The sequence below is a fragment of the Lithobates pipiens genome, unplaced genomic scaffold, assembly GCF_037356315.1.
Source record: "Lithobates pipiens isolate NorthernLeopardFrog02 unplaced genomic scaffold, aLitPip1_a1.2 Scaffold_1, whole genome shotgun sequence".
NCBI classification, from domain to species: Eukaryota; Metazoa; Chordata; class Amphibia; order Anura; family Ranidae; genus Lithobates; species Lithobates pipiens.
The window spans coordinates 106,959,869-106,985,253 of record NW_027507685.1 but is presented as its reverse complement, the minus strand read 5'-3'; the positions used below and the strand labels follow the sequence as shown (position 1 = coordinate 106,985,253).

At 42.6% G+C, this 25,385-nt stretch overlaps 1 protein-coding gene across 2 annotated transcripts in view; it reads left to right on the top strand.

Annotated features, from left to right (window-relative positions):
* Positions 1–24,411, top strand: part of CSTF2 (cleavage stimulation factor subunit 2) — a gene marked incomplete at its 3' end in the record, with an annotated part of 32,890 nt that extends 8,479 nt beyond the window's left edge. The window contains 9 exon segments of one of the 2 annotated variants that reach the window (XM_077470768.1): positions 1,924–2,043; positions 6,276–6,395; positions 7,551–7,686; positions 10,955–11,014; positions 15,015–15,074; positions 19,219–19,363; positions 22,362–22,534; positions 22,628–22,761; positions 24,331–24,411. In XM_077470768.1, coding sequence (XP_077326894.1) covers positions 1,924–2,043; positions 6,276–6,395; positions 7,551–7,686; positions 10,955–11,014; positions 15,015–15,074; positions 19,219–19,363; positions 22,362–22,534; positions 22,628–22,761; positions 24,331–24,411 — 1,029 coding nt within the window. 2 annotated transcript variants of the gene reach the window in all.
* Positions 24,412–25,385: the final 974 nt, after the last annotated feature.

The following is a 25,385-nucleotide window of genomic DNA, read 5'->3' as shown; positions in this document are numbered from 1 at the left end:
TAGGTGAAAATATATATATATATTTTATATAAATAGAATTTTCTTTTCTTTTTTTTTTTTTTTCAAACTATGTGAACCACTTGAAATGTGATGATGGGTGGCTCAAACTAATATTAGACAAGGACAAGGTTGGATAAGAGGTTAATATTTCACACGCCTCACTCGGCACACTCAGGCCGATGGCACCACTGAGTTATAAAATAAAAGGGTGTCATCTCTCCACTCCCATCCTGTTGACTGGATGGCGAGAGAGCAGCAGCAGACTGTGGAGCTCATCTCTCTGTTCACTTTTCTGTCTCCTATCAGCGTGCTTCTTTTCCACACGTTGTTTGGGGAGGGATCTATCAAAACTGGAGCAAACAGAATTTGGAGCAGCTATTCATAGTAATCGACTTAAATCTTCAGCCTGTTCAGTTAAGCCTTAAAACTGGAAAGAGGGGGAGGAGGCTAGTGATGGGAGGAGAAGGGGGAGGCCAAAGTGTATAAAGAGAGGAGTAGAGCAGGGGTGGGGGAAGAGGTGGAAGGCAGGGGGTTGGAGGAGAAGGGGAGGGCTAGGTAAGGGGTCTGAGGAAAGAGAAGAGGGCAAGGGGTCAAGATTAAGGGGGAGAATATTAACCCCTTGCCGCTGGGCGTACGCAGATGTGCGTACTCTGCTTCCGCGGGTTATACCAGGATGATGCCCACACCTGCAGGCATCATCCCGGTACCGGTTTTCAGAGCGGGCGATTGGCTTTCCAGCCATAACAACCGATGCGGCTAAAAGCCGCTCGGCTGTTATGCCGGAAGAGCGGGAGGGGACGCCCGCCCCCCTCCCTCCAACTCCCGCCTCTCTTACCGCGGCTCCCGTTCAATCGGGAGCACTTATGCACAATCTGCCGCTTCTGGTGGCTAGGGTGGGACTGGAATGAAGCCGTAAGCGGCTTCATTCCAGTCTCCTAATTGTAAACACGGAAGCGACGTCATGAAGTCACTTCTAGTTTACTCGGCTGTCAATGGCGCCGGATTTAAAAATATATACAGTTTTCAGAATCGCCGAAAACGGCGATCTGAATACTTTGAAGTGTAAAGGAGGGATCGGGGGTCTTTTAGACCCCCGATCCCTCCATTAAGAGTACCTGTCACCACCTACTACTGTCACAAGGGATGTTTACATTCCTTGTGACAGCAATAAGTGATCAATTTTATTTTTTTAAACAATTTATTAATTTTAAAATAAGAAAAAAATAATAATTTAAAGCGCCCCCGTCCCAGCGAGCTCACGCAGCATAGAAAACGCATACGGAAGTCGCGCCCGCATATGTAAACGGTGTTCACACATGTGAGTTATTGTCGCGATCGTCAGAGCGAGAGCAATAACTTTAGCACTAGATAAATGTAACTCTAACCTGGTAACCGAAAAAAAATTTTAAGCTTCGCCTATTGAGATTTTTAGGTACCGTAATTTGTCGTCATTCCACGAGTGCGTGCAAATATAAAGTGTGACATGTTTAGTATCTATTTACTCGGCGTAACATTATCTTTCACATTATATAAAATAATTGGGCTAATTTTACTGTTTCGTTTTTTTTTTAATTCATGAAAGTGTACATTTTCCCAAAAAGTTGCGTTTAAAACACCGCTGCGCAAATAGCGTGTGACATAAAATATTGCAACAATCACCGTTTTATTCTCTAGAGTCTCTGCTAAAAAAATATATATAATGTTTGGGGGTTCCAAGTAATTTTCTAGCAAGAAATATGGATTTTAACTTGTATGTATATATATATATGTGTGTGTGTGTGTGTGTGTGTGTGTGTGTGTATATATATATATATATATATATATATATATATATTTCAGCTTGTCCACAGGGTGAGGGTGAAATAAAGCTTCAGGATATTGGAAACCTTTTTAAACTGACTTTTTTTTTTTCTCTTTATACAGTTGTGTGTGCAGAACAGTCCTCAGGAAGCTCGGAACATGCTGCTGCAGAACCCACAGTTGGCATATGCTCTCCTTCAAGCACAGGTGGTCATGAGGATTGTGGATCCAGAAATTGCTATGGTAAGAAGCTGCTGAACTGAATTGGTTAAATGTCACTGTTCCCGATAGGGCTCTCAAACCGGTGGCCCTCCAGCTGTTGCAGAACTACAAGTTCCATCATACCTCTGCCTGTGGGAGTCATGCCTGTAACTGTCACCCTTGAAATGCCTCATGGGAATTGTAGTTTTGTAACAGCTGGGGGGCCACCAGTTTGAGACCCCTGCAGTGAGTTGTGATTGGTTGGTTGTCTAGAGTTTTCATTTTTGTGTTTAACCACTTGCTGACCGGGCTTTTTCTTTCTTGTTTTTTTTTTTTATCCGTATTTTTTGCAAGAAAATTACTTATAACCTCCAAACATTATACATTTATTTTTCTATAGCAGAGACTTTGGGGAATAAAATGGCGACTGTTGCAATTTTCTTATGTTGCATGAAATTTGTGCAGCAGTTTTGCAATTTTTGGGAAAACTACACTCTAATGAATTAAAAAAAACAAAAAACAAACACAATAGTTAGCGCAATTTGTATAATGTGAAAGATGATGTTATGCTGAGTAAATAGATACCTAACATGCCACTCTTTAAAATTGCACACGTTCGTGGAATGGTGACAAACTACGGTACTTAAAATCTCTCCACAGGCGACGCTTTACTTTTTTATTTTAAGACTTGTTTTTTGTCCCGTATTTATCACGTACTACACATTTATTTAATCACATGTTCATTCATGATTTTGATTTTATATTATGGTGATTTATTGGTGTTATTTACTGCTATATAATATATTATTTTAGCTTAATTTTATGCGCAGCTGTTTCTATGTTTTGGTTATGGTGTTTGTATATATCCTACAAATTTGAGCTGCAGCTATATTTTTACTGATTTATTTATTTATTTAGTTTTTAGCGCGGTATCTAATTCAATTTTTTTCACTTTGACGCTTTAACCACTTGAGATCCGCGCTATAGTCAAATGACGGCTACAGCGCGGATCTCCTTTTCCGGGACTACGTCTATTGATGTCGTCCCGTGCACAAGCTGCCTGCGCGCCCCCTGAGGGGCGCGCTCTGTGATCGGCGAGTCTACGAGACTCGCCTGATCACCGATCCGTGCAAGGGGTCGATCCCGACCCCTTATCACGTGATCAGCTGTCAGCCAATGACAGCTGATCATGTGATATAACGGAGCCGGTAATCGGCTATTATTCCTCCTCGCGCTGACAGCGCGAGGAGAAAAAAAAAAACCCGATCACCGGCGGCTGTGATCGGGACATCAGTCCCAATCATGGCCAGCCCTGCTAGTGCCCACCTGCCCCCTGCCAGTGCCCACCTGCCCCCTGCAAGTGCCACATTAAAAAAAGTAAGTGCCCCCCGTCAGTGCCACCCAGCAGTGCCCACAGTGCCACCTAGCAGTGCCCACAATCTGCCTTAACAAAGGTGCTGCACCCCAGTGCCACATATCTGTGCCCATCAGTGTCATCTACCAGTGCCCAGCAGTGCCACCTATCAGAGCCACCTATCAGTGCCCATCAGTCCCATCTATCAGTGCCCATCCGTGCCATCTTATGTGCCCATCTTTGCCCATCAGTGCCGCCTTATCTGTGCCCATCGGTGCTGCCTTATCTGTGCCTATTTGTGCCACCTTAACTATGCCTATCAGTGCCCACCAATGCAGCCTATCAGTGCCGCCTCATCAGCGCACTTCAATGAAGGAGAAAAATGACCCGTTTGCAAAATTTTATAACAAACTATTAAACATGATTTTTTTTTTTTTTTTCCATCTTTTTTTGTTTGTTTAGCAAAAAATAAAACTCCCAGCTGTAATTAAATACCACCAAAAGAAAGCTCTATTTGTGGGAAAAAATGATAAAAATTTCATTTGGGTACAGTGTTGTATGCCCGCGCAATTGTCATTCAAAGTGCATCAGCGCTGAAAGCTGAAAATTGGTCTGGGACTGAGGGGGGTTTAAGTGCCCAGTAAGCAAGTGGTTAAATGACTTTTACAGGTTACTTGTTTAGGGTTACAGAGGAGGTCTAGTGCTAGAATTATTTCTCTTGCTCTAACGATTGCAGTGATACCTCGCATGTGTGATTCGAACACCGTTTACGTATGCGGGCGCACCTTATGTATGCGTTCACTTCTGTGCTTGAGCACGTATAGATGGGGCGCTTTCATTTTTTTTATTATTATTTAACTTTTTTATTTACATTTTTTTGCGTTATAACAATAAAAAAGTAACGCAAAAAACTGTAAAAATAAATAATAAAAAAGTTTATTTGACTTTTTTTTATTTTTACATTTTTTTTTTATTTTTTTTTATTTTTTTATCGCTTTTATTCCTATTGCAAGGAATGTAAATATCCCTTGTAATAGAAATGAGGAGAGATCTGAGTTGAAAGACCACAAATCTCACCTTTTTTACCTCCTAAAAGCAAAAACTAAAAAAAAAGAAACTTTTTTTCATCTTTCGCTTTAAAAAGAAAAACCCAAAAAATAAGTTTTATTCCAGCCTAGACCAGAAGTGACGTCATGATGTCGTCTCCGGTCCTCCAAGGAAAGTATTTGATCAGCTGCTGATTTTGTACATTTGCCCGCTGACAAAGAAACGATCGGTCTATAATTTTAATGGTCGGTTTACTATAACAGTGAGAGACAAAATAACAACAAAAATATCCAGAAAAACGCATTTTAAAAAAGTTATAAATTGATTTGCATTTTAATGAGAGAAGTAAGTTTTTGATCCCCCTATCAATCAGCAAGATTTTTGGCTCCCAGGTGTCTTCTATACAGGTAACTAGCTGAGATTAGGAGCACTCTTAAAGGGAGTGCTCCTAATCTCAGCCCGTTCCCTGCATAAAGGACACCTTTCCACAGAATCCAATCTCTCCACCATGGCCAAGACCAAAGAGCTGTCCAAGGATGTTGGGGACAAGATTGTAGACCTACACAAGGCTGGAATGGGCTACAAGACCATCGCCAAGCAGCTTGGTGAGAGGGTGACAACAGTTGGTGCGATTATTTGCAAATGGAAGAAACAAAAAATTAACAGTCAGTCTCCCTCGGTCTGGGGCTCCATGGAAGATCTCACATCGTGGAGGTTCAATGATCATGAGAACGGTGAGGAATCGGCCCAGAACTACACGGGAGGATCTTGTCAATGATCTCAGCTGGGACCATAGTCACCAAGAAAACAATCGGTAACACACTACACCGTGAAGGACTGAAATCCTGCAGCGCCCGCAAGGTCCCCTTACTCAAGAAAACACATGTACAGGTCCATCTGAAGTTTGCTAATGAACATCTGAATGATTCAGAGGAGACCAAAAGGGGGGAAAGTGTTGTGATCAGAGGAGACCAAAATCAAGCTCTTTGGCATCAACTCAACTTGCCGTATTTGGAGGAGGAAGAATTCTGCCTATGACCCCAAGAACACCATCCCCACCATCATACATGGAGGTGGAAACAATATGCTTTGAGGGTGTTTTTCTGCTAAGGGGACAGGACAACTTCACTGTATTAAAGGGACGATAGACGGGGCCATGTACCATCAAATCTTGGATGAGAACCTCCTTCCCTCAGCCATGGCATTGAAAATGTGTTGTGCATGGATATTCCAGCATGACAATGACCCAAAACACAAGGCCAAGGCAACAAAGGAGTTGCTCAAGAAGAAGGTCCTGAAGTGCCCTAGCCAGTCTCCAGACTGTAATCACATAGAAAATATGTGAAGGAGCTGAAGGTTCGAGTTACCTAACGTCATGCTGGAAACCTTAATGACTTTGCAAAGAGGACAAAATCCCTCCTGAAATGTGTGCAAACCTGGTGGAGCCAACTCCAAGAAATGTCTGACCTCTGCGATTGCCAACAAGGGTTTTGCCACCAAGTACTACGTCATGTTTTGCAAAGGGGGTCAAATACTTATTTCACTTGTTAAAATGCTAATCCATTTATAACTTTTTGGAAATGTGTTTCTCCTGCATATATTTTTGTTGTTACTTTGTCTCTCACTGTTATAATAAACCGACCGTTAAAATTATAGGCCGATCGTTTCTTTGTCAGTGGGGCAAAAAATCGTACAAAATCGGCAGCCTATCAAATGCTTATTCCCCCCCCCCCCCCCCACTGTATCACCAGTTCTCTTTTGATATCCCCGTGGCGCACTGGTTTTACTGATCATTGCATGCAAATATCATCTTGTGATGCACATTTTCTGTTGTTCAGCTTTGTGTGTTTTTTTTTTTTTTTTTTTTGCTTAGAAAATCCTTCACCGTCCCACGGTATTGCCAACCATGCTTCCCGGAAACCAGCAGCCGCCAGGCCAAGGACCCTCTGTGCCTCTCAATCAGCAGAATGTTCCTGCCCAGCAGCTACCTGTGGTAAGCTTTATAGTAATTTTTTATTTATTTTTTTCCTTTTATCGGTATTATTATTTATTATTATTATATATATTTTTTTTTTTATCCCTTTACACCTACTGAGTAACCACTTGCTGTCCACATAACTTCGTTATACGGCGGCAGAGTGGCTCTCCTGCGGCAGATCACGTACTTGGTACATGATCTGGCACTTGCAGGGTAAGGGGGCACGCGTGGCGCATTTGCTATGATTAGCCACAGCAATAGCCGATCAGCAGGTGCCGGCCAATGGATGTCCACCGGCCCCCTGCTGATCAGCCTATGTACAGAGCATCCTGAAAAGCGCTTCTCTTTTTCCACATTTTGTTATGTTTATAGCCTTATTCCAAAATGGATTCAATTCATTATTTTCTCAAAATTCTACAAACCATCCCCCATAATGACAATGTGAGAGACGTTTGTTTGAAATCGTTGCAAATTTATTGATAATAAAAAACCAAAAAAAATCCCATATACATAAGTATCGCGGGCTCCTCCCCATGCACACAGGTATCGCGGGCTCCTCCCCATGCACGCGGGTATCGCGGGCTCCTCCCCATGCACACAAGTACGCTTTCTATCTGAGCGGCGAGATGTCCGCCCCCTTCCTTTACGCGTTACGCCCCATCACTAGGCTTCATCAGAGGGACGACGAAGGGACTGAAAGCAAAGAGCTCTTAAAGGGGAATGCATGCTGTTTGGTCTAATTATAATTTATAGATCAAATACAGAAGGTGAGCTTATGGTGGGGTTTCCTACACGAATGGAGTGATAAATTATATTCACTAAAGAAGAGTGGAGGTTGAAGCACAAAAAATTCACAAGAAGACTGTATTATGTGGTTTATTAGCTTTTTTTAATTTTAATTTAGTTTTGTTATATTCATGATACATTTTCTGTTTAAAAGTATTGTAAGGAGGGGGGATGTGGAACTTTTTTAAGTGCTAGCAGCACAATATTATAACGTCATGGGATATATAGGAAAGCGGTTTAGTAAAATGTTTGTGATTGCAATGGAACACGTGTGAGTATGTGTGTGTGTATATATTTATATTATAAAATATTTTGATCAATGTTTTCAAATATCTAGCCATTTACTGATAGGCCTTAGTCTGTAATTTTTTTTTCTCTTCCAAGGGACCAATGCATGTGAACGGAGGACCACCAATGATGCAGCCTCTCCCTATGCAAGGTGCCATGCAAGGTGGAATGCAAGGGGGCATGCAAGGTGGCATGCCTGGTCCAATGGTAAACCCCGGACCAGGACCACAAGGTTGTAAGATTAATTATATTTTACTTTGAAATGTATAAAAAAATTTTTTGCCTTTTTGATTGGAGCCGAGAACCATACATTCCAGTGAATGGACATAAGGCTGCATTCACACCTGAGCATTTTCAGCACGTACAACACCCCCCAAAAAAATTCTAAAAACTCCCAACAAGCAAAATCCCGTTCATTTCAATTGCACCTTTTCACATCTGAGCATTTTGTCACCTGAAGCAAAATGCCCAAAGCTCAAAAAAGTACAAGTATACTTCTTTTTGGGCAGATTACAGGCCTTTTTCTGCTTTTTAAATTGGTGACCACCTAACCTGTGCAAAAATGCAGCAAAATCCGCTGCAAAAAAAGCACGCAGTAAAAACGCGTGACTTTCTACCTGAAAACGAAACGCTAAGGTGTGAATGCAGCCTGAATCTGTGTATTATTGATCTTATTTACTTTTCAGGGCTGGCCCAGGTACCAGCCCCCACTTCCAGGAAAGATCGCCGCGCAGCGATCAATTAAATTTCTTGCCCCCCCTCCTTATGTGGCCAGGAAGCCGCACCTATTCCCTTTTAGTGAAGGCACCGGCACCCGAAGCTGATTGACTAATCAGCTAGGGGTGCCGACATTACGTGATAAGTGTCCTTATATTCACCTCTTCCCGTCTGCTATAGCCGAATAGAGGCTACAGCGTGGACCTACGTTGCTGGGAGACAGTCAATAGATGTCCTCCCCTTTGCACGCTCCCCCCCCCCCCGTGAGAAGCGTGAGACTTAGATGATCACAGATCCCAAGCCCCTTACCACGTGATCAGCTCTCAGCCAATGACAGCTGTTCACATGATGTAAACAGAAGATCGGTAATCTTTTTTTTTTTTTTTTTTTTTTTTTCACGCTGACAGTGTTAGGAGAAAAAAAAAAGCTGATCATCGTCTTCTGTGTAAGGGACATCGGTCCTGAAGAGGAAGAGGCACAGCCACCTCATCTGTGCCCACCAATCGGTGTCCAACAGTGTATATCAGTGCTACCTATCAATGCCCACCAGTGGTGCCAATGCCTCATCTGTGCCACCACCTAGCAGAACTGCTTATCACTGCTCCCCATCAGCGTACATCAATGAAGGCAAAATATTACCTGTTTGCAAAATGTTATAACAAAATATAAAACTGCATTTTTATTTTATTTTATTTATTTATTTATTTTTTCAAATTTTCAGTCTTATTTTTTGTTAAAAAAAAAAATAACCCAGAGGTGATCAAATACCACCAAAAAAAGCTCTATTTGTGAGAAAAAAAATTATAAAAATGTCATTTGGGTGCAGTGTAGCATGACCGCGCAATTGTCGTTCAAAGAGTGACAGCGCTGAAAGCTGAAAATTTGGTCTGGGCAGGAGGGGGGTTTTAAGTGCCCGGTAAGCAAGGGGTTAAGTCAGCTGCTACATTTTGTAGCTGCTGACTTTACTTTTTTACAGGCTGGAACTCCACTTTAACTGACAATTGTGCGGTCGTGCGATGTTTTTCCAACATAGAGCTTTCTTTTGGTGATATTTGATCACCTCGGCGGTTTTTATTTTTTACACTATAAACCAAAAGGAAAAAAAAATACGATTTTGAAGAAAAACAAAATCTTTTTTTTACTTTCTGCTATAAAACAGAAGCGTTGACGCATTTCACGACGATTTTGCGCTGACTCGTGACGTGAGTAGGCGCTAAATCAGCGTGAAATGCGTAGACTCTCCTTGCAGCCCCTGCTTCTATTTCTTTCTACTTGTGATTTGCTTTCAATACATTGGAGCTTCGCAGAGTGCAACCATCCGGCTTTTTTTTTTTTTTTTTTTTGTACATTCTATCTTCAGTTGACGACCTGGGCGTTTTCATCTGCACTTGTGAGGATAGCATGGGAGACCATATAGCGGACCCACCTAGGGCAGTGTCCTTTTGTGCTAAACGCCTTGCACTTCATTCAAGCGATTTTAGGCAATTAATCGGCAGATTGCACAGCTAAAGTCTGCAGCCCCCAGTGGCCATCAGGATGCATGTCTAAAAGAATGCTAGGAATTTGTTATTTTCCTATAACATCCAAGACAGGGTTTTTTTTTGTTTTTGCCATTTATAGGAACCTGCTGGCTCCTCCCACCAAACTTGATCTTACTGAGAAACAAAGACCAGCAGAAATACCTGCCGTCAGGGATGCACGTCTAAAAGGATGCCATGAAAGTTTTCTTTCCTTAACTTAAAGCGGAGTTCCGCCTGCAAAATTTTTTTTTAAACGTCAGCAGCTAAAAATATTGCAGCTGCTTACTTTTAAAATTGGGACGCTTAACTGTCCAGGGCGCTCGCGATTTCCTTACCCGAAGCCGACCCATCCTTTGGCTTCTGGGTGCAGCTGCCAGCATCTTAAGTAAGGGAAATTAAGCCTTGCAGCTTCACAGCCTGTTTCCCTACTGCGCATGCGTGTTCTGAATGGTCCCTGCGGTCTTCAGGGACCTATGTGTCCTATAAGAGGGGGGGAGGAGGGGCCGGACATGGCGTAGATCGCAGTGGATACTGCGGCGATCTTTCGCAGTAATTGGGAGCAAATACCTGGATTAGACAGTTTCCAAATGGGACACGTTCCATTTCTGGGTGGAACTCCGCTTTAAGCAGTTGTATGGCCGCAAAAAAGAAAAAAACGAAGGCAAAGGCATAATGCGGTAGTATGCACCACATACTAGCGCATTATGAAATACTGACCTTAGAACTAAGTGTCGGCATCACTTGTTAACATGTTCCTTCATCGTTTCTTCCGAGTTCACTGGCTCCGGCACTGCGAGTGGCTGGAGCCGGGAAGTCGTTCTGGCAAGGAGCTCTGAATTTCCAGCATAATCTGCCGGACCTTCAGGGCCGTACAGGTTTAGGAGATATTCATTTTACCTACAAGTAAGCCTCATTATAGACTAAATGTGAAAGTGGGGTATACAACCGCTTCATGGCCGAGTGTGCTGGCTCCTCCCACCAAACTTGCCTTTACTGAGGAGCAAAGGCCAGCAGAAAGACCTAACATCAGTGATGCACTGTCTAAAAGGATGCTAAGAATGTGTTCTTTCCTATAACATTCAAGAGGTGGGGTGCTCTGACCTTTACAGGAGCCTGCTGGCTCCTCCCACCAAACTTGATCTTACGGAGGAGCAAAGGGCAGCAGAAAGACCCAGAGACTCAAGAGAAGTAGTACATTTATTGTATAAATGCATTTATCGTCTGCATTAAATCTCAGAGGTTAAAGTCTTTCTTCTATTCTAGGAGTCTTACAGCCCCAAGGGATGCCTCCGGGACCAGGGATGTCTATGGAGAGACCTCAAGGTAAAAATCGATGAATTAATATTTTGGTTGCAGGTAGATGTGCTCTCTCTAGCAGTATCTGGATGGGGGGAGGGGATGAATCTCTAATTGACCCCCCAAATTTTCAGGCATAACATCTGTGGGGATATCTGGATGATGGATGCAGCTGCAGTCATCATCCAGGTAATGTCTTTTTCGGCTGGTCCATTCTCTGCTATGTAAGAACGATCATATCGGCAGTTCGGCCGCTTGATCGTTCTTACAGGTGGTGGGAGGGGTCTTCCCCCTTCCCACCGCCCTCCGGTGTTTTCCCCCCAGCTTGCCTGTGCGATCGGCGAGCCAGAGAACGAATCAGTCAACACAGGAAGTTCAGCATAGAGATTTCTGGTGGCCCAGATGGTCCCTAGTAAATCTCTATGACCCTCAGAGACTTGGGTGTGGCGTTATGACGTCACGTCCCGGGTGTGCGGCTGTAAACCGAAACCAGGGACTCGGCTGGAAAGGCAGAGACAGTTCATTTTTATTTTTATTTTTTTGGATCTCGGTCTTCCCAGCTTGGAGGAGAGATGTGGGATCTTTATAGACCTGTCATGCCTTATTCTTATTACAAGGGATGTTTATATTCCTTGTATTAGGAATAAAAGTGATGAAAAAAAAATGTAAAGAGAAAGTATAAAAATAAAGTTAAAATAAACAATATTTAACTTAAGGAAAGAGCCTCGGTTTTAAAATGTGTTTATATATATACACACACACACACACATATATATACACATATATATACACATATATATACACATACACATATACATACATATATATAGTTACATAGTTAGTAAGGTTGAATAAAGACACCAGTCCATCCAGTTCAACCTGAGTGAGTGTCTACAATTGTCCCTATCCCTGTACATTGCACACTCACATCAGTCCCTACCCTCAAGGAGTCCACAATCCAAGGCCCCCATTCATATACTAGGGCCAATTTTTGGACAGAAACCAATTAACCTACCTGCATGTCTTTGGATTGTGGGAGGAAACTGGAGTACCCAGAGGAAACCCACGCAGCCACAGGGAGAACATGCAAACTCCAGGCAGGTAGTGTCGTGGTTGGGATGTGAACCAGCGACCCTTCTTACTGCTAGGTGTGAGTGCTAACCACTACACCACTGTGCCGCCCAAATATATATATATATATATATATATACATACACATAAATCTCTATCCCCATTTTTATATATATTTGAAAAAATTATGTATTTTTTATTATATATTCTAAAGAAGTGCAAAAAAACAAATACAATTTAACCACTTGACCACTGGGCACTTAAACACCCTTAATAACCAGACCAATTTTCAGCTTTCGGTGCTCTCACATTTTGAATGACAATTACTTAGTCATGCAACAGTGGACCCATATGAAATTTTTGTCCTTTTTTTCACACAAATAGAGCTTTCTTTTGGTGGTATTTAATCACCTCTCAGTTTTTTTTTTTTTTTTTTTTGTGCTATAAAAGAAAAAAGACCCAAAATTCTGTGAAAAAATGAATTTTTCTTAGTTTCTGTTATAAAATTTAGCAGATTAGTAATTTTTTCTTCATAAATTTTGGCCAAAATTTATACCACTACATATCTTTGGTAAAAATAAGTACAAATTGGTGGATATTATTTGGTCTTTGTGAAAGTTATAGAGTCCACATGCTATGGTGCCATTATCTGAAAATTGATCACACCTGAAGTACTGATGGCCTATTTCAATTCTTGAGATCCTAACATGCCAGAAAAGTACAAATACCCCCCAAATGACCCCTTTTTGGAAAGAAGACATTCCAAGGTATTTAGTAAGAGGCATGATGAGTTTTTTGAAGTTGTAATTTTTCCCACAATTCTTTGCAAAATCAAGATTTTTTTTTTCCTTTTTTTTTTTCCACAAAATTGTCATATTATCAGGTTATTTCTCACACACAGCATATGCATAGCACAAATTACACCCCAAAACACATTCTGCTATTACTCCCGAGTACGGCGATACCACATGTGTGAGACTTTCACACAGCGTGGCCACATACAGAGGCCCAACATGCAGGGAGCGCCATCAGGCGTTCTGTAGCACCCAGGACAATTCTGACATTTCTCTCCTACATGTAAAAATGATCATTTATTTGCTAGAAAATTACACAGAACTCCAAAACATTATATATATATATATATATATATATATATATATATATATATATATATATATATATATATATATATATATAATATTTTTAGCAAAGACCCTGGAGAATACAATGGTGGTTGTTGCAAATTTTTATCTCACACGGTATTTGCGCAGCAATTTTTCGAACGCGTTTTTTTGGGGGAAAAAAACGTTTTGTGCTTAAAAAAAAAAAACAGTAAAGTTTGCATAAAGTGAAAGATGAAGTTATGCTGAGTAAATAGATATCGAACATGTCACTCTTCAAAATTGCACATGCCCGTGGAATGGCGCCAAACGTCGCTACTTAAAAATCCCCATTAAATCCCCATCCCCATTAAATTTTTTTTACTGGTTACATGTTTTGAGTTACAGAGGAGGTCTAGGGCTAGAATTATTGCTCTCGCTCTAACGTTCACGACGATAACTCACATGTGTGGTTTGAACACCGTTTTCATATGTGGGCGGGGCTTACGTATGCGTTCGCTTCTGCATGCGAGCACATGGGGACAGGGGCGCTTTAAATTTTTTTTATTGTGTTTTTACTTTATTTATTGACTTTTTTTTTCCCCAAAAATAAATTTTTGATCACTTTTATTCCTATTACAAGGAATGTAAACATCCCTTGTAATAGGAATATGGGATGACAGGTCCTCTTAACAGTGAAATCTGGGGGTCAATAAGACCCCACATCTCACCTCTAGGCTGGGAAGCCTGAAATAAAAAAAATAAATTAAAAAAAGATTCTGGCTTTGATCGTATTGGCGAGTTGGTAGAAGCACCGGAGGGCGGTGAGGGGTGGGGGGGGGGCGTCTATGGCTGGGTATTGCAGGGTATCACTGAGTATGGCGGGGTATGGGCCGAGTATTGGCGGGCTATGGGCCGAGTATTGGCGGGGTATCGGCCGCGACGAGCGGCTGTTTACTGTGATCCGGATGCTCTCGTGTGTGCGCCCCAGGGGGCGCGCAAGAGCAGAATTTTGGGAGGCCATTAATTAACGGCCTCTCAGAGTTAAACAACCGCCCTGAAGCCGTTAATCGGCTATGGGCAGTTGTTAAGTGTTTTTTTTTTTAAAAAGCACCCACTCATGCGCAAATGCTAACCCGCGGGTAGATCTCTCACACATGAGTTAATGGCGATCGCACTACACGTGAGATATCGACATGAACGTCGGCACGAGAGCAAAAATCCTAGTGCCAGAGTTCACATTTTAATTCTAAACTGGTAACCTATAATAGCTATTACAGTGTCACAAATGTCACCATTTCACTGGCCTACGTAATTTTAAAATCTTGACACGTTTGGTATTTATTCACTCGATGCAACATATAAAAAAAAAAAAAAAAACTTTTTTTTTTTTTTTCCCTGAAAAATTTTGAGTTTGATAAACAGCTGTGCAAATATCAGCTGAAAAAAAAATTGCAACAACCACCATTTTATTCTTCAGGGTCTTTGCATTCGGAAAATATATATTAGTTTGGAGGTTCTAAGTAATTTTATTAGCAAAAATTTTGATTTTTTTTTTTAACTCTATAGTGAGAAATGTCAAAATTGGATGCAAAGTGGTTAAAGGAATGCGCCTGCTATTTGATCTGAAAGATGTTGAATTTTCAAGACTTAATTTTTTTTATTGGTTTAATTCTCAAATTGACATACTTTTTCTAATTGACATGGTACTGAGTAGACTTGTATATATGGTTTGTGACTTTCCTCTTTTGTCCTTCGTTTAGTATGCCAATACTTTTTTTTTTTTTTTTTTTTCTTTTTTTCTTTTCATGTTATAAATGTGTCTTGGTCTTTTTTTTTCATGCTGTCAATGGAAGGGAGCTTGCAGCACTCTCCAGTGCCCCCATCTGGTCCTGCTCCAGTAGAGAGAGTATCAGGTACCTGACTGTGTGTGGGGAACCAGTGACTGCAGGAACACCCCCTTCTATTATAGATAGATATGGTTCTGCTGTGTTTTTTACCCCATTTGCCTGTGTGGCCAGATCAGCCGTCTCCAAACTGTGGGCCACAGGCCAGATGCGGCCATGTTCTTGCCTTTTATTTGGCCCCTGGGGTACTATTCCTCCCACTGACCCCAAAAAATGGGACTCTCTCTACCCCCACCCCCCCAGGGCACCAACAATGAGGTTCCCTCCCTCCCACGGGCACGAGCAGTGGGGCCCTCTCCCTCCCACGGGCACGAGCAGTGGGGCCCTCTCCCTCCCACGGGCACGAGCAGTGGGGCCCTCTCCCTCCCACGGGCACGAGCAGTGGGGCCCTCTCCCTCCCACGGGCACGAGCAGTGGGGCCCTCTCCCTCCCACGGGCACGAGCAGTGGGGCCCTCTCCCTCCCACGGGCACGAGCAGTGGGGCCCTCTCCCTCCCACGGGCACGAGCAGTGGGGCCCTCTCCCTCCCACGGGCACGAGCAGTGGGGCCCTCTCCCTCCCACATGCACCAGCTGTGGGTCGCTGAGGTGGGGATCTGCCGAACGTGGGTGCCAACGAGGTGGGGATCTGCCGAACGTGGGTGCCACCACTAAGGGGGGATCATTTTTGAAGCAAACTCAATGTGTGACCAGGACTGTAAGGTGACCATTTTATTTAGCAACAGGAGCCTTGATTGGCATTCAGGCATTGGCATTTTTTCTTTTAAAAAAAAAAAATGTCCAATGCCACATTTTAAAGCAAATGTAAACGAGCCTTAAGTGTGCATTGTGCCTTGGACAGTTATCTGTCAGGAATCTTATGCAGTGAACGTTTGGGGGTGCCTGGCTAAACATACCCGCCCCTCCCCCCAATCCCACAATGCCCTGCCCGGGTCATAAGCTACCTATCGCTGGACAATCATCACCACATTAGGAGTTTGGTAAACCCACTAACCGGTTGTCTCCTTTTCGTGACGTTGGACTTGTGGCGCTCGCGCTGAATCTGCACCGTCATTGGCTGGCATTTTCCTGCATTGCAAAAGAACCTTCAGTGTAACTTTTTAATGTTGCGACTCCCCCAGACTAAAAATCGCACATACAGAATCCGCTGCATGACCCGCAATTCATAACTTTTATGCTTTGTCTGCCATTATCTGCATGTCTATGCGTGTAAATATTTGTACTATTTATTTTATATTCGCCAATATACTTTACAGGGAGTATTGCTGATTCTACTCAAAAAGTATAAAGAACATTTATTATTATTATTATTATTAGAGATGCACTAATACCGGTGCTGATACCAAGCATTTGCACGAGTATCCGAAATGCTCCCGGTACCAATACTTTGTGGTGGTGCGATTTGTTTGTCTATACAAAATGAATGGGCACGAATCGCACTACAAAGTATCGCGTGTGATTTCCCCCACCTCTTCTGTGTGTAGAAATGGATTATAGTGCCATCTAGTGGGCAGTTTTAAATCATATATATATATATATATATATATATATATATATATATATATATATATATATATATATATATATAATATGTTATTTTTTTTATTTCTTTTTTTATAAAAATATATAATACATTTCTCAGCTGAGCGGGGCACCTGCGTAGATTAATTTAGCATGTACTGTGAGTTTTCTAACTTTTTTTTTTTTTTTTTTTTAAACTGTCCACTAGATGGCACTTTTGCCTTTTTTTATGCACGCACATAGTGGGTATTGCAATTCTTTTGCAGTGCGATTTGCACCAATTGTTTTCTGTATTCCTGCAAATCGCACCACACAGTATCGGTGCAGCTCTAGTTTATTATTATAATATTAATACTATTATATAATTATAATAAAAACAAACATTATGAATAATATTATATAATTTTATTATTTCATAATATATTTTTATTCATATTATTCATATTATTCATATAATTCATGTTCATATTATTATTCATATTAATATATATCTGTATATTTGTATGTATAAAAAATTTTTTTTTAAATGAGGGAAAATCCAAAATGTAGAAGTCACTAGAACAAGGGGCGATGGGGAATCGGGGACACCTGTTCCAATTAATATTATACAGGACTTGTATATCATCAACAGTTTGTGCAGTGCTCTACCTTATTAAAGGGTGACCGCACAGGTACAGTACAATACAAGAGGGTTAGGAGGGGCTCTGCTCATGGGAGCTTTCAATCTAATAGCCTAATGACCAATAAGATGGAAATTTCTCCAGGACAGGAAGTGAAGGTGAATCTTCTCTACATACATAACATACACTTTTTAGGCAGACCCTTCATGGCAAATGGAAGGTCCACTTTTTTTGTTTGCCTACCCCCAGGCCCTGTATTCCTCAATACAAACAAATCTTGGTCCCAGCCTCTGACACTTCCGGGAGTCACGGGGGGGCATCACCATGGGTGCTCGAAATCCTGCAAGAACGCAATGCAATGGGGTTGAATGTGCATGGTTTTCCCTTTTTGCCCCCCCTTTCTTTGTGCAGAATTGTTTATAGTTTTCCCTTTCTCCAATTTTTTTTTTTGTAGAATTTGTCATGGTTTCAGCCCCCCCCCCCCCCCTTTTTTTTTTTATTTTTTTTTATTTTTTATTTTTTTTTTCTTTCTTTTTGTTGAATTGTTTTGACTTTTCCTTTCCCTTTTTTTATTTAAAAATTTTTTTTGTAGAATTGTTTATGGTTTTCCCTTTCCCCCTTTTTTTTTTCTTTCTTTTTGTAGAATTAGTTATGGTTTTGCCTTTCATTTTGTAGAAATATTTATGGTTTTCTCCCCCCCCCCCCCCCTATATATATTTTTTCCTTTTTTTTTGTTGAATTGTTTGACTTTTTCCTTTAATTTTTTTTTATATTTTTTTTCCGTAGAAATGCTTTGAGCTTTCCTTTTTGCCCTCTTCGCTTTTATTTTTATTTTTTTGTAGAATCGTTTATGGTTTTCCCTTTCCCCCTTTTTTTTTTTCTTCCTTTTTGTAGAATTAGTTATGGTTTTCCCTTTCTTTTTGTTGAATTCTTTATGGCTTTCCCTTTAGCCCTCTTCTATTTTTCTTTTTGTAGAATTGTTTTTATGACTTTTTTTTATTTTTATTTTATTTATTTTTTCCATAGAAATGCTTAAAGCTTTCCTTTTCCCCTCTTCTTGTGTTTTTTTTTTTTTTTTTTTTTTTTTTTTTTGTGTGTGGAATTGTTTATGGCTTTCCCTTTTTTTTTTCTTTTCCTTTTTTTTTTTTTTTTTTTTTTTTGTACAATTGTTTTTCTGTAGAATCATGGCTTTGTAACCCCTTTACGACCTTTTGAGTCATTAAAGCCCACCCCCTTTGTGCGGCAGAAAAGGGGTGGGCTTTAACGACCCTCATGCGTTTCTGGGCAGCCATTGCTTATGGCGCGCTCCCAGCACAAAAACTAAGCTGTCCAAGGCAGTCAGGATGAGATCAGTAGCTCAGTAAACACCCCCCCTCCCCAAAGCCTCCCTTTTGAGGCAGAAAACGAGATTGAGGACACAGATTCCTCAATTCTTTCTCTGCTGCAGAGTGAATGAACAGGAAGCGCTCCATACAGAGGCTCCCTGTTCTTTCCTTTAATTCCTCAGTCTTTTCTCTCCTTTCTCTGCTGCAGAGTGAATGAACAGGAAGGGCTACATGGAGATTGGTTCCAGTAACTGTCCCCCCGTTGAACTTATGGGCCCTGAGCCATGCTCAGGAGGGCAAGTGCTAGCCCTTTATCGGCAGGCCTGGTTAAAGCTATTTAAATGGACACCAGGGCAGGCGGAAAGGGGTTTAAGTCGTTTGTCTTGGGTGGGCAGGGAGCTGGCAAAACAGCAGACTTTTTTCATTTGCCACGGCAGGGTGCTCTTTAACGATCAATGTATGTGGATGGATTTGATTTGGCACTTCTATGTTTCTAAATAAAAAGAAACATCCTTCTGCCCGTGTTTTGGTTGGATCCTAATTATTGGGGGGGGGTGTTTAATTGTTCTTTCATCTTGAGAAGATGCGGTGAAAATTTATATTAGACAATCTTTTCCTACATGTAAAAGCACAATGCGTTTTGAAGAGGGCCAACTAATCTTACGCATGCCTCTGTCTTCTGAACCTAGGTCCTATCCCGGATCCGCGAGCTCCCGTACAGAGAGGCCCCCCTCCGCAAGTTGGCATTCCACCCCGTGGTCTTCTTGGAGACGGTCCCAATGACCCAAGAGGTGGAACTCTGCTCACCGTCACAAGTGATGAGCAACCAATCGGGTAATTAGCAAGAGAGTTGAAACTGAACTGCAGGAGTTTATCCACTTTGTATTATGTTCTGGATTGCAGTGCATGCCACCCTGTGGACTAATTTTTTTATTAACCGCTTGATGCCAAATCTCATGCCCGGTATGTCATGTGACTTCAAGGGGTTGCACCGGGATGATATGCAACTGCAGCCATCATCCTGGTACCTTTTTTTTTTTTAGAGCCGAAGGTCAGCTCTCTTGTAACCGCAATCAGAGCGGCTAACTAGCTGCTCGATTGCTATTACAAACAGCAGGAGGGGGACGCCCCTCTCCCTACCACCCTCCTACCGCAGATTTGCTCAGGCTCTCTCCCGTCGCCATCGGGGATGCCTGAGCAACCAGCTGGCACGTCCGCCTTGTAGTCGGACACATAAACAAAAGCTTTGATCGAATCTCCACTGTGGTAACCCGGAAAGCAATGACCGTGACATCGCGCTCGGTTTACCCGGGATGTCAACGGTGCCATTTTTTTTTTAACCACTTTGTTGTACGTCGGTACTTTGACGTTGAGATAGCTACCATTACTACAGTATTGTTAACCACTTAAAGAGGAGTTCCCCTTAAAAAATGTTTTTTTTAAAAAATAATTAAAAGTCAGCAGCTACACATACTGCAGCTGCTGTCTTTTTTTAATAATCTGACACTTACCTGTCCCAGGGTCCAGCGATGCGGGATAACAAAGCCCCGCTCGTCCACCACCCCCCCAACCCCCCCCCCCCCCCCCCGCTCGGCGTCGCCGGCATTGTAACTGAAGCCACAGCCGGGCACACACTGCGCATGCTACGCTACGCTATGCTGCGCTACAAGAGACCCCCTAGCAACAGGCAATTTAGAGGTGAGTTTTAAAAAAAAAATCCAAATTTCTCTTATATCCACCGATCGACACAGCTCCTCTCTGAAACTAAATGGGTTTGTTAGCCTGCCATTAGGAGAACTAGGCAAAAATTGTAACACAATACACAGACCTTTAGTCCCGCCCCAGAGGGCAGACCCTGTGCTAACAACCCTCCCTGCTCCCAGGCAGGAGAATGACCTAGGAACCCTGCGGGCCCTTTGGTCCATTTTTTTGATGCAGGATTTATACTTTTGCGCAAGATGAAAGATCCTGGGATCTTCTATCAACTGCTGGCTGGGTGACAGGCTGGTTAAGTTATCCTTGTAGTCTTCCCCAGTCCGGCCATCGAGCGTGTGCAGGCCGCAACTAAGGCTCGGCAGGCCACGATATGCCTCAGCTCCAGAGGTGGTCAGTGAGCTTCAATGCTCCGGGGTATACATATGACCGGGCTACTGATGTCTGGATCACAGTATACTGGGCCAGCAGCTACCCTGCGCAGGAGCAGGTCTGTGATGGAATATCTCCCAGCTCTTCAGGAATGGTACCTGCTTCGGTCAGTGAATATAGGAAAAAATAGGATTTTTGTATTCACCGTAAAATCCTTTTCTCTGTAATTCACCGACCGACACAGCACCCATCCCTCCTTTTCTCTACGTTATACTGCTTGTTGACGTACTGAGTTCTGCCTTGGAGCAGGGAGGCTTGTTAGCACAGGGTCCACCCCCCCCCCCCCCCCCCCCCCCGGGGCAGGACTAAAGTTCTGTGTATTGTTAAAATTTTTGCCTAGTTCTCCTAATGGCAGGCTAACAAACCCATTTAGTTAGAGAGAGGAGCTGTGTCGGTCTGTGAATTACAGAGAAAAGGATTTTTTTTACGGTGAGTACAAAAATCCTATTTTTATTTTTTGTGTAAGTTACAGAGGAGGTTTAGGGCTAGAATTATTGCTCTCACTCCATCGATCATGGCGATGCCTCACATGTGTGGTTTGAACACCGTCTTCATATGCGGGCGCTGCTCACGTGTGCGTACGCTTCTGCACGCGAGCGCGGCGGGGCGTGTTTTTAAAAAAAAAATGTATTTTCTTATTTATTTTTTTGTCATTTTTATTCCTATTACAAGGAATGTAAACATCTCTTGTAATAGAAAAAAGCATGACAGGTGCTCTTTAATGTGAGATCTGGGGGTCAAAAACACCTCACATCTCATGTTTACACTAAAATGCAATAAAAAAATAAAAATTGTCATTTAAAAAATAAATTAAATGGCCCTTTTTAAGAGCTATGGGCGGAAGTGACATTTTGATGTTGCTTCCACCCTGCTTTGTTATGGAGACGGGTGGGGGCCATCTTCCCCTCACTCGTATCTGCCGCAGAGACCACTCTTATCGGAAACTGGACCGCCAGCTGAAGAAGAGGATACCGGGGTTATGGCTGCTAGCTGCTGCCATAACAATATTCATCTTCAAAATTAGGACGTATATCGGCGTGCGGCAGTCCGGAAGTGGTTAAACAGCAGTCAGCCCGCTTTCAGATATGTGGTCTCTGTGATGGATTCGCTGCATCATTTTTATCTTTGGTAGGAGAGGTGCCCATAACCCCCCCACTTGGCACCATTGGATGACGGAAGCAACGCCAAACGTCCGTCCAATGGTCTGAAATTTTTTTATTTATTTAGAAAAAAAAATAAAATTGCAACAATCGCCATTCTATTCTCTAGATTCTCTGCTAAGAATTTTTTTTTATATATATTATATTTTATTATTGTTATTATTATTTATATTAAAAAAACAGCAGAACTCCCGCTTTAAAATCCCTATTTTTTGCTTGAAAATTACTTAGAACCCCCCCAAACAAACACACGTTTTATAAAAAAAAAATAATAATAATAAAAAATATATATCATTTAAAGTGCCCCGTCCACCCCTCGCCCGCATTTTAATTTAAATAATTTTGAATTTTTAAAGCATGACATGTTTGGTATCTATTTAGTCGGCTTAACTTCATCTTGTATATTTCACTAAAATAACTTTTTATTTTACCAAACAATTTATATATAATGGTCAGGCTGGAGTTTCGGGGGAAAGAAATTTAGAGATGTCCCTCCATTAATATGATCAAATGTCATTTGTTTATAGTCGGGGATACTTGCCCCCGCCCATGCAGGGTGGTCCCCCTCTTCTTCACGAGCGAGGCCCGGCAACACTGGATATCAGAGGAGGGCCAATGGTGGAACCACCGCGAGCTATGATGGGAGAACAAAGGGGAGCCCCTATAATGGATCCACGGGGCCCTCCTATGGATGCGCGAGGTAACGTCATCTAGGCACATTTAATGACTAATACATTTGAGGCTCCAGAGCCACGACCTTTATATTGATTACTCTACATCTTCATCCTTTTAGGGGCAAGAGATCCCAGAGCAATGGAACCTCGAGCAGGGGAGCAGAGAGGCCCTGTTGTCCCAGGGCCAAAGGGACCCATGCCTGGAATCCAGGGACCTGTACCGGGGCCAGGGGGTCCTCAGCCGTCAAGACAGGTTTGACATTTATTTCTTTTTTTCCCCCCTCTTGCAATTGTCTAGGTATTGAATTGCGGCTATATATTGCATGACATAAACGTTGAGCTGCATTCTTATTGCCCCCCCCCCCCCCCCCAACCGCTCCCCCTTACGCAGCAGCGGTTGGAGGTGGAAACATGGTGCAGCCCCGATGCTTTACTTGACGGCAGAAATTATACCCACTGTGTGTTTCAGAGGGCATAGCATCTGCTGAATGCGACCCATTCAAGTGAATTGGGCCGCTCTGCAACTGTGTGCGATGCGTGTGGTTGTACGCGTTTCGTCGCACCTGCATTTTGTGAGAGGACCCTTACTAGCTGAGATGATGTCTCCATGTGGTTCAGTGCAATGTGATTTTGCGAAAAAGATCAGGGACTTTTTACGTGCTTCTCGAGTATAGGGCAGCCATTGACAGGAGTAGGATGCCCTGCACACAACACAGGGAGTGCGTGTGTTTCGTCGTACACCTGCATGGATTGAACAGAGCCTTACTAGCTGAGATGATGGCTCCATGCGGTTCAGTGCAGTGCTATTTCGCAAAATGGTCAGGGAATTCATTTGCGCGTTTCTCCAGCATAGGGCAGCCCATTGAAATGAATAGTCTGCCCTGTACACGACACGTGGAAACGCACGCGTTTCGTCATACCTGCATGTTGTGAATGGAGTCTTACTAGCCGAGATGATGGCTCCACCTGGTTCAGTGCAATTCCATTTTGCAAAAGGTTCAGGGACTTATTTTACATGTTTCTTGAGCTTAGGGCAGCCCATGGAAATGATTAGGCTGCGCTGCACAAGACAAGCTGAAGTGCACCTGCTTGGTCTGAACTGAACCTTACTAGCTGAGACAATAGTACAAGAATTTATGCAATACAAAACCGACACAAAGGAGGCGTCTGGAAAGTGTTGTTTAGCTCCTGTTTTCTTAATCCTGTTACAGGCACAGGAAGTGAGGAAAAATCTCCCCCAGTCGTGTCATGGACAGCAATAAAAGTATTTAGATTTGCCAGTCTGTTCATTACTAAGTTCCATTTGTTTATATAGAAAATGTATCTTTGCGCTCAGCATATACTAAGGTGCAACACTAAGCTTCTCATTGCAAAACGGAACCATCTATGTAAATAAGTCCATGCGCTTCCTTGATAAGCGTAATTGTCTTCATCGCATATCACCAAGTGCATCTGTAAAGAAAAATTGTGAATGAATAAATTAATCGCACTAAATAAATACAAAGAAAAAGCATAAAAAGAATCTACTGTAAATGCTCCATCCCCTTGACGATGCTCATTGGTGACGAAACATATTGGATGGGGCATAGTCGGTGACGTCGTTGCGCCCCATGAGCTCTGGATGCATGGCATAAGTACCTGTCTTTTTGTGGAATAAAGTGATCTTGTGTGGTGGAACAACGCTCTCTTCTATAAAGTTTTCACATTTGAGCAGAATTATACAATATGCCAAGAACGTCCAAACGTAACTTTTTTTTTCTTTGTTTTTTTTAATAATTTTTTCTCATTGGTCATCGTACATTGTTGTCCTTTTTTTGTGCAGGTCCCTGGTGGTCAGGCATCTTCAGGACAGGGCGGGTTTAGTCCTGGACAGGCCCAGGTCACTCCACAGGATCACGAAAAGGTAAGAAAGGGTTTTAAAGTGAATTTCAGGCATCGGCTAATAGATAACCTATAAATCTGCTCCTGGTATCCCCCCCCCCCCCCCCCCATTTCGACTGCCCAACACATATGTGCTATGGCAAAAGGTTGGGCTTCAACACCCACACGTCTGCATCCGTTCTAGACTACCACTCTGGACCGCCTCACGATCATGTGACCACTGTGACAGTGATCACATGATCACCAATCCTTCCCTCCCTCTGGGCGTTTCGAACTGTTTATCCTCTTTAGGACTGCCCGTCTGCAATGTACTGTTCCTACAGGCGCCTGTACGTGGCGGCCACTTGAAAGGCGCGCACGTGCGCAAACCCCTCTGCTGACGACTTCTGTGATTGTACACAGCAAGATTTTATCAGCAGGCCCCAGCCAATGGTTCTTGGCTGCGACCTGCTGATAGGCTGTGTCCCAATCACAACCCAGAGTCCTGTATTGACAAACGCATAGGGCTCTGTACAGAGGAAACAATCTGACAGCTAGCGCCTCTGCACGGCCTGCTAACTTGTCAGACCACCTTTTTGACGGCTCCAATCCAGACTTGCTATCCTTAAAGCTGAATTCCAGCGTGCAGACACGCTATAAGTTAAGTACAATTAGGTGCATGTCACCTTCGTGACTTATCTCTGTTGCCTATATGTGACAGGTTAAGTGCACTGCTCGGAGGATGCGCTGTGTGAGGAGAGAAGCACACAGAGCAGCTCGGCCCTCCCCTCTGCTTCACATGAACAGAAGCCTTTGTATTTTGTGAACAAGTTCACATATTACAAAGGCCTCTGTGATTAGGGAGGAGCAGGCATAGCAGTTGCAGAAACTGAATGAGTTCATATGATACAAAAGCTTCTGTGATTAGGCTGGACAAGGGAAGGAGTGGTCATAGCAGTTCCAGCTTCTGAATGAGTTCACAAAAAATGCAGGCCATACTATGAGCTAAGTCCAGTT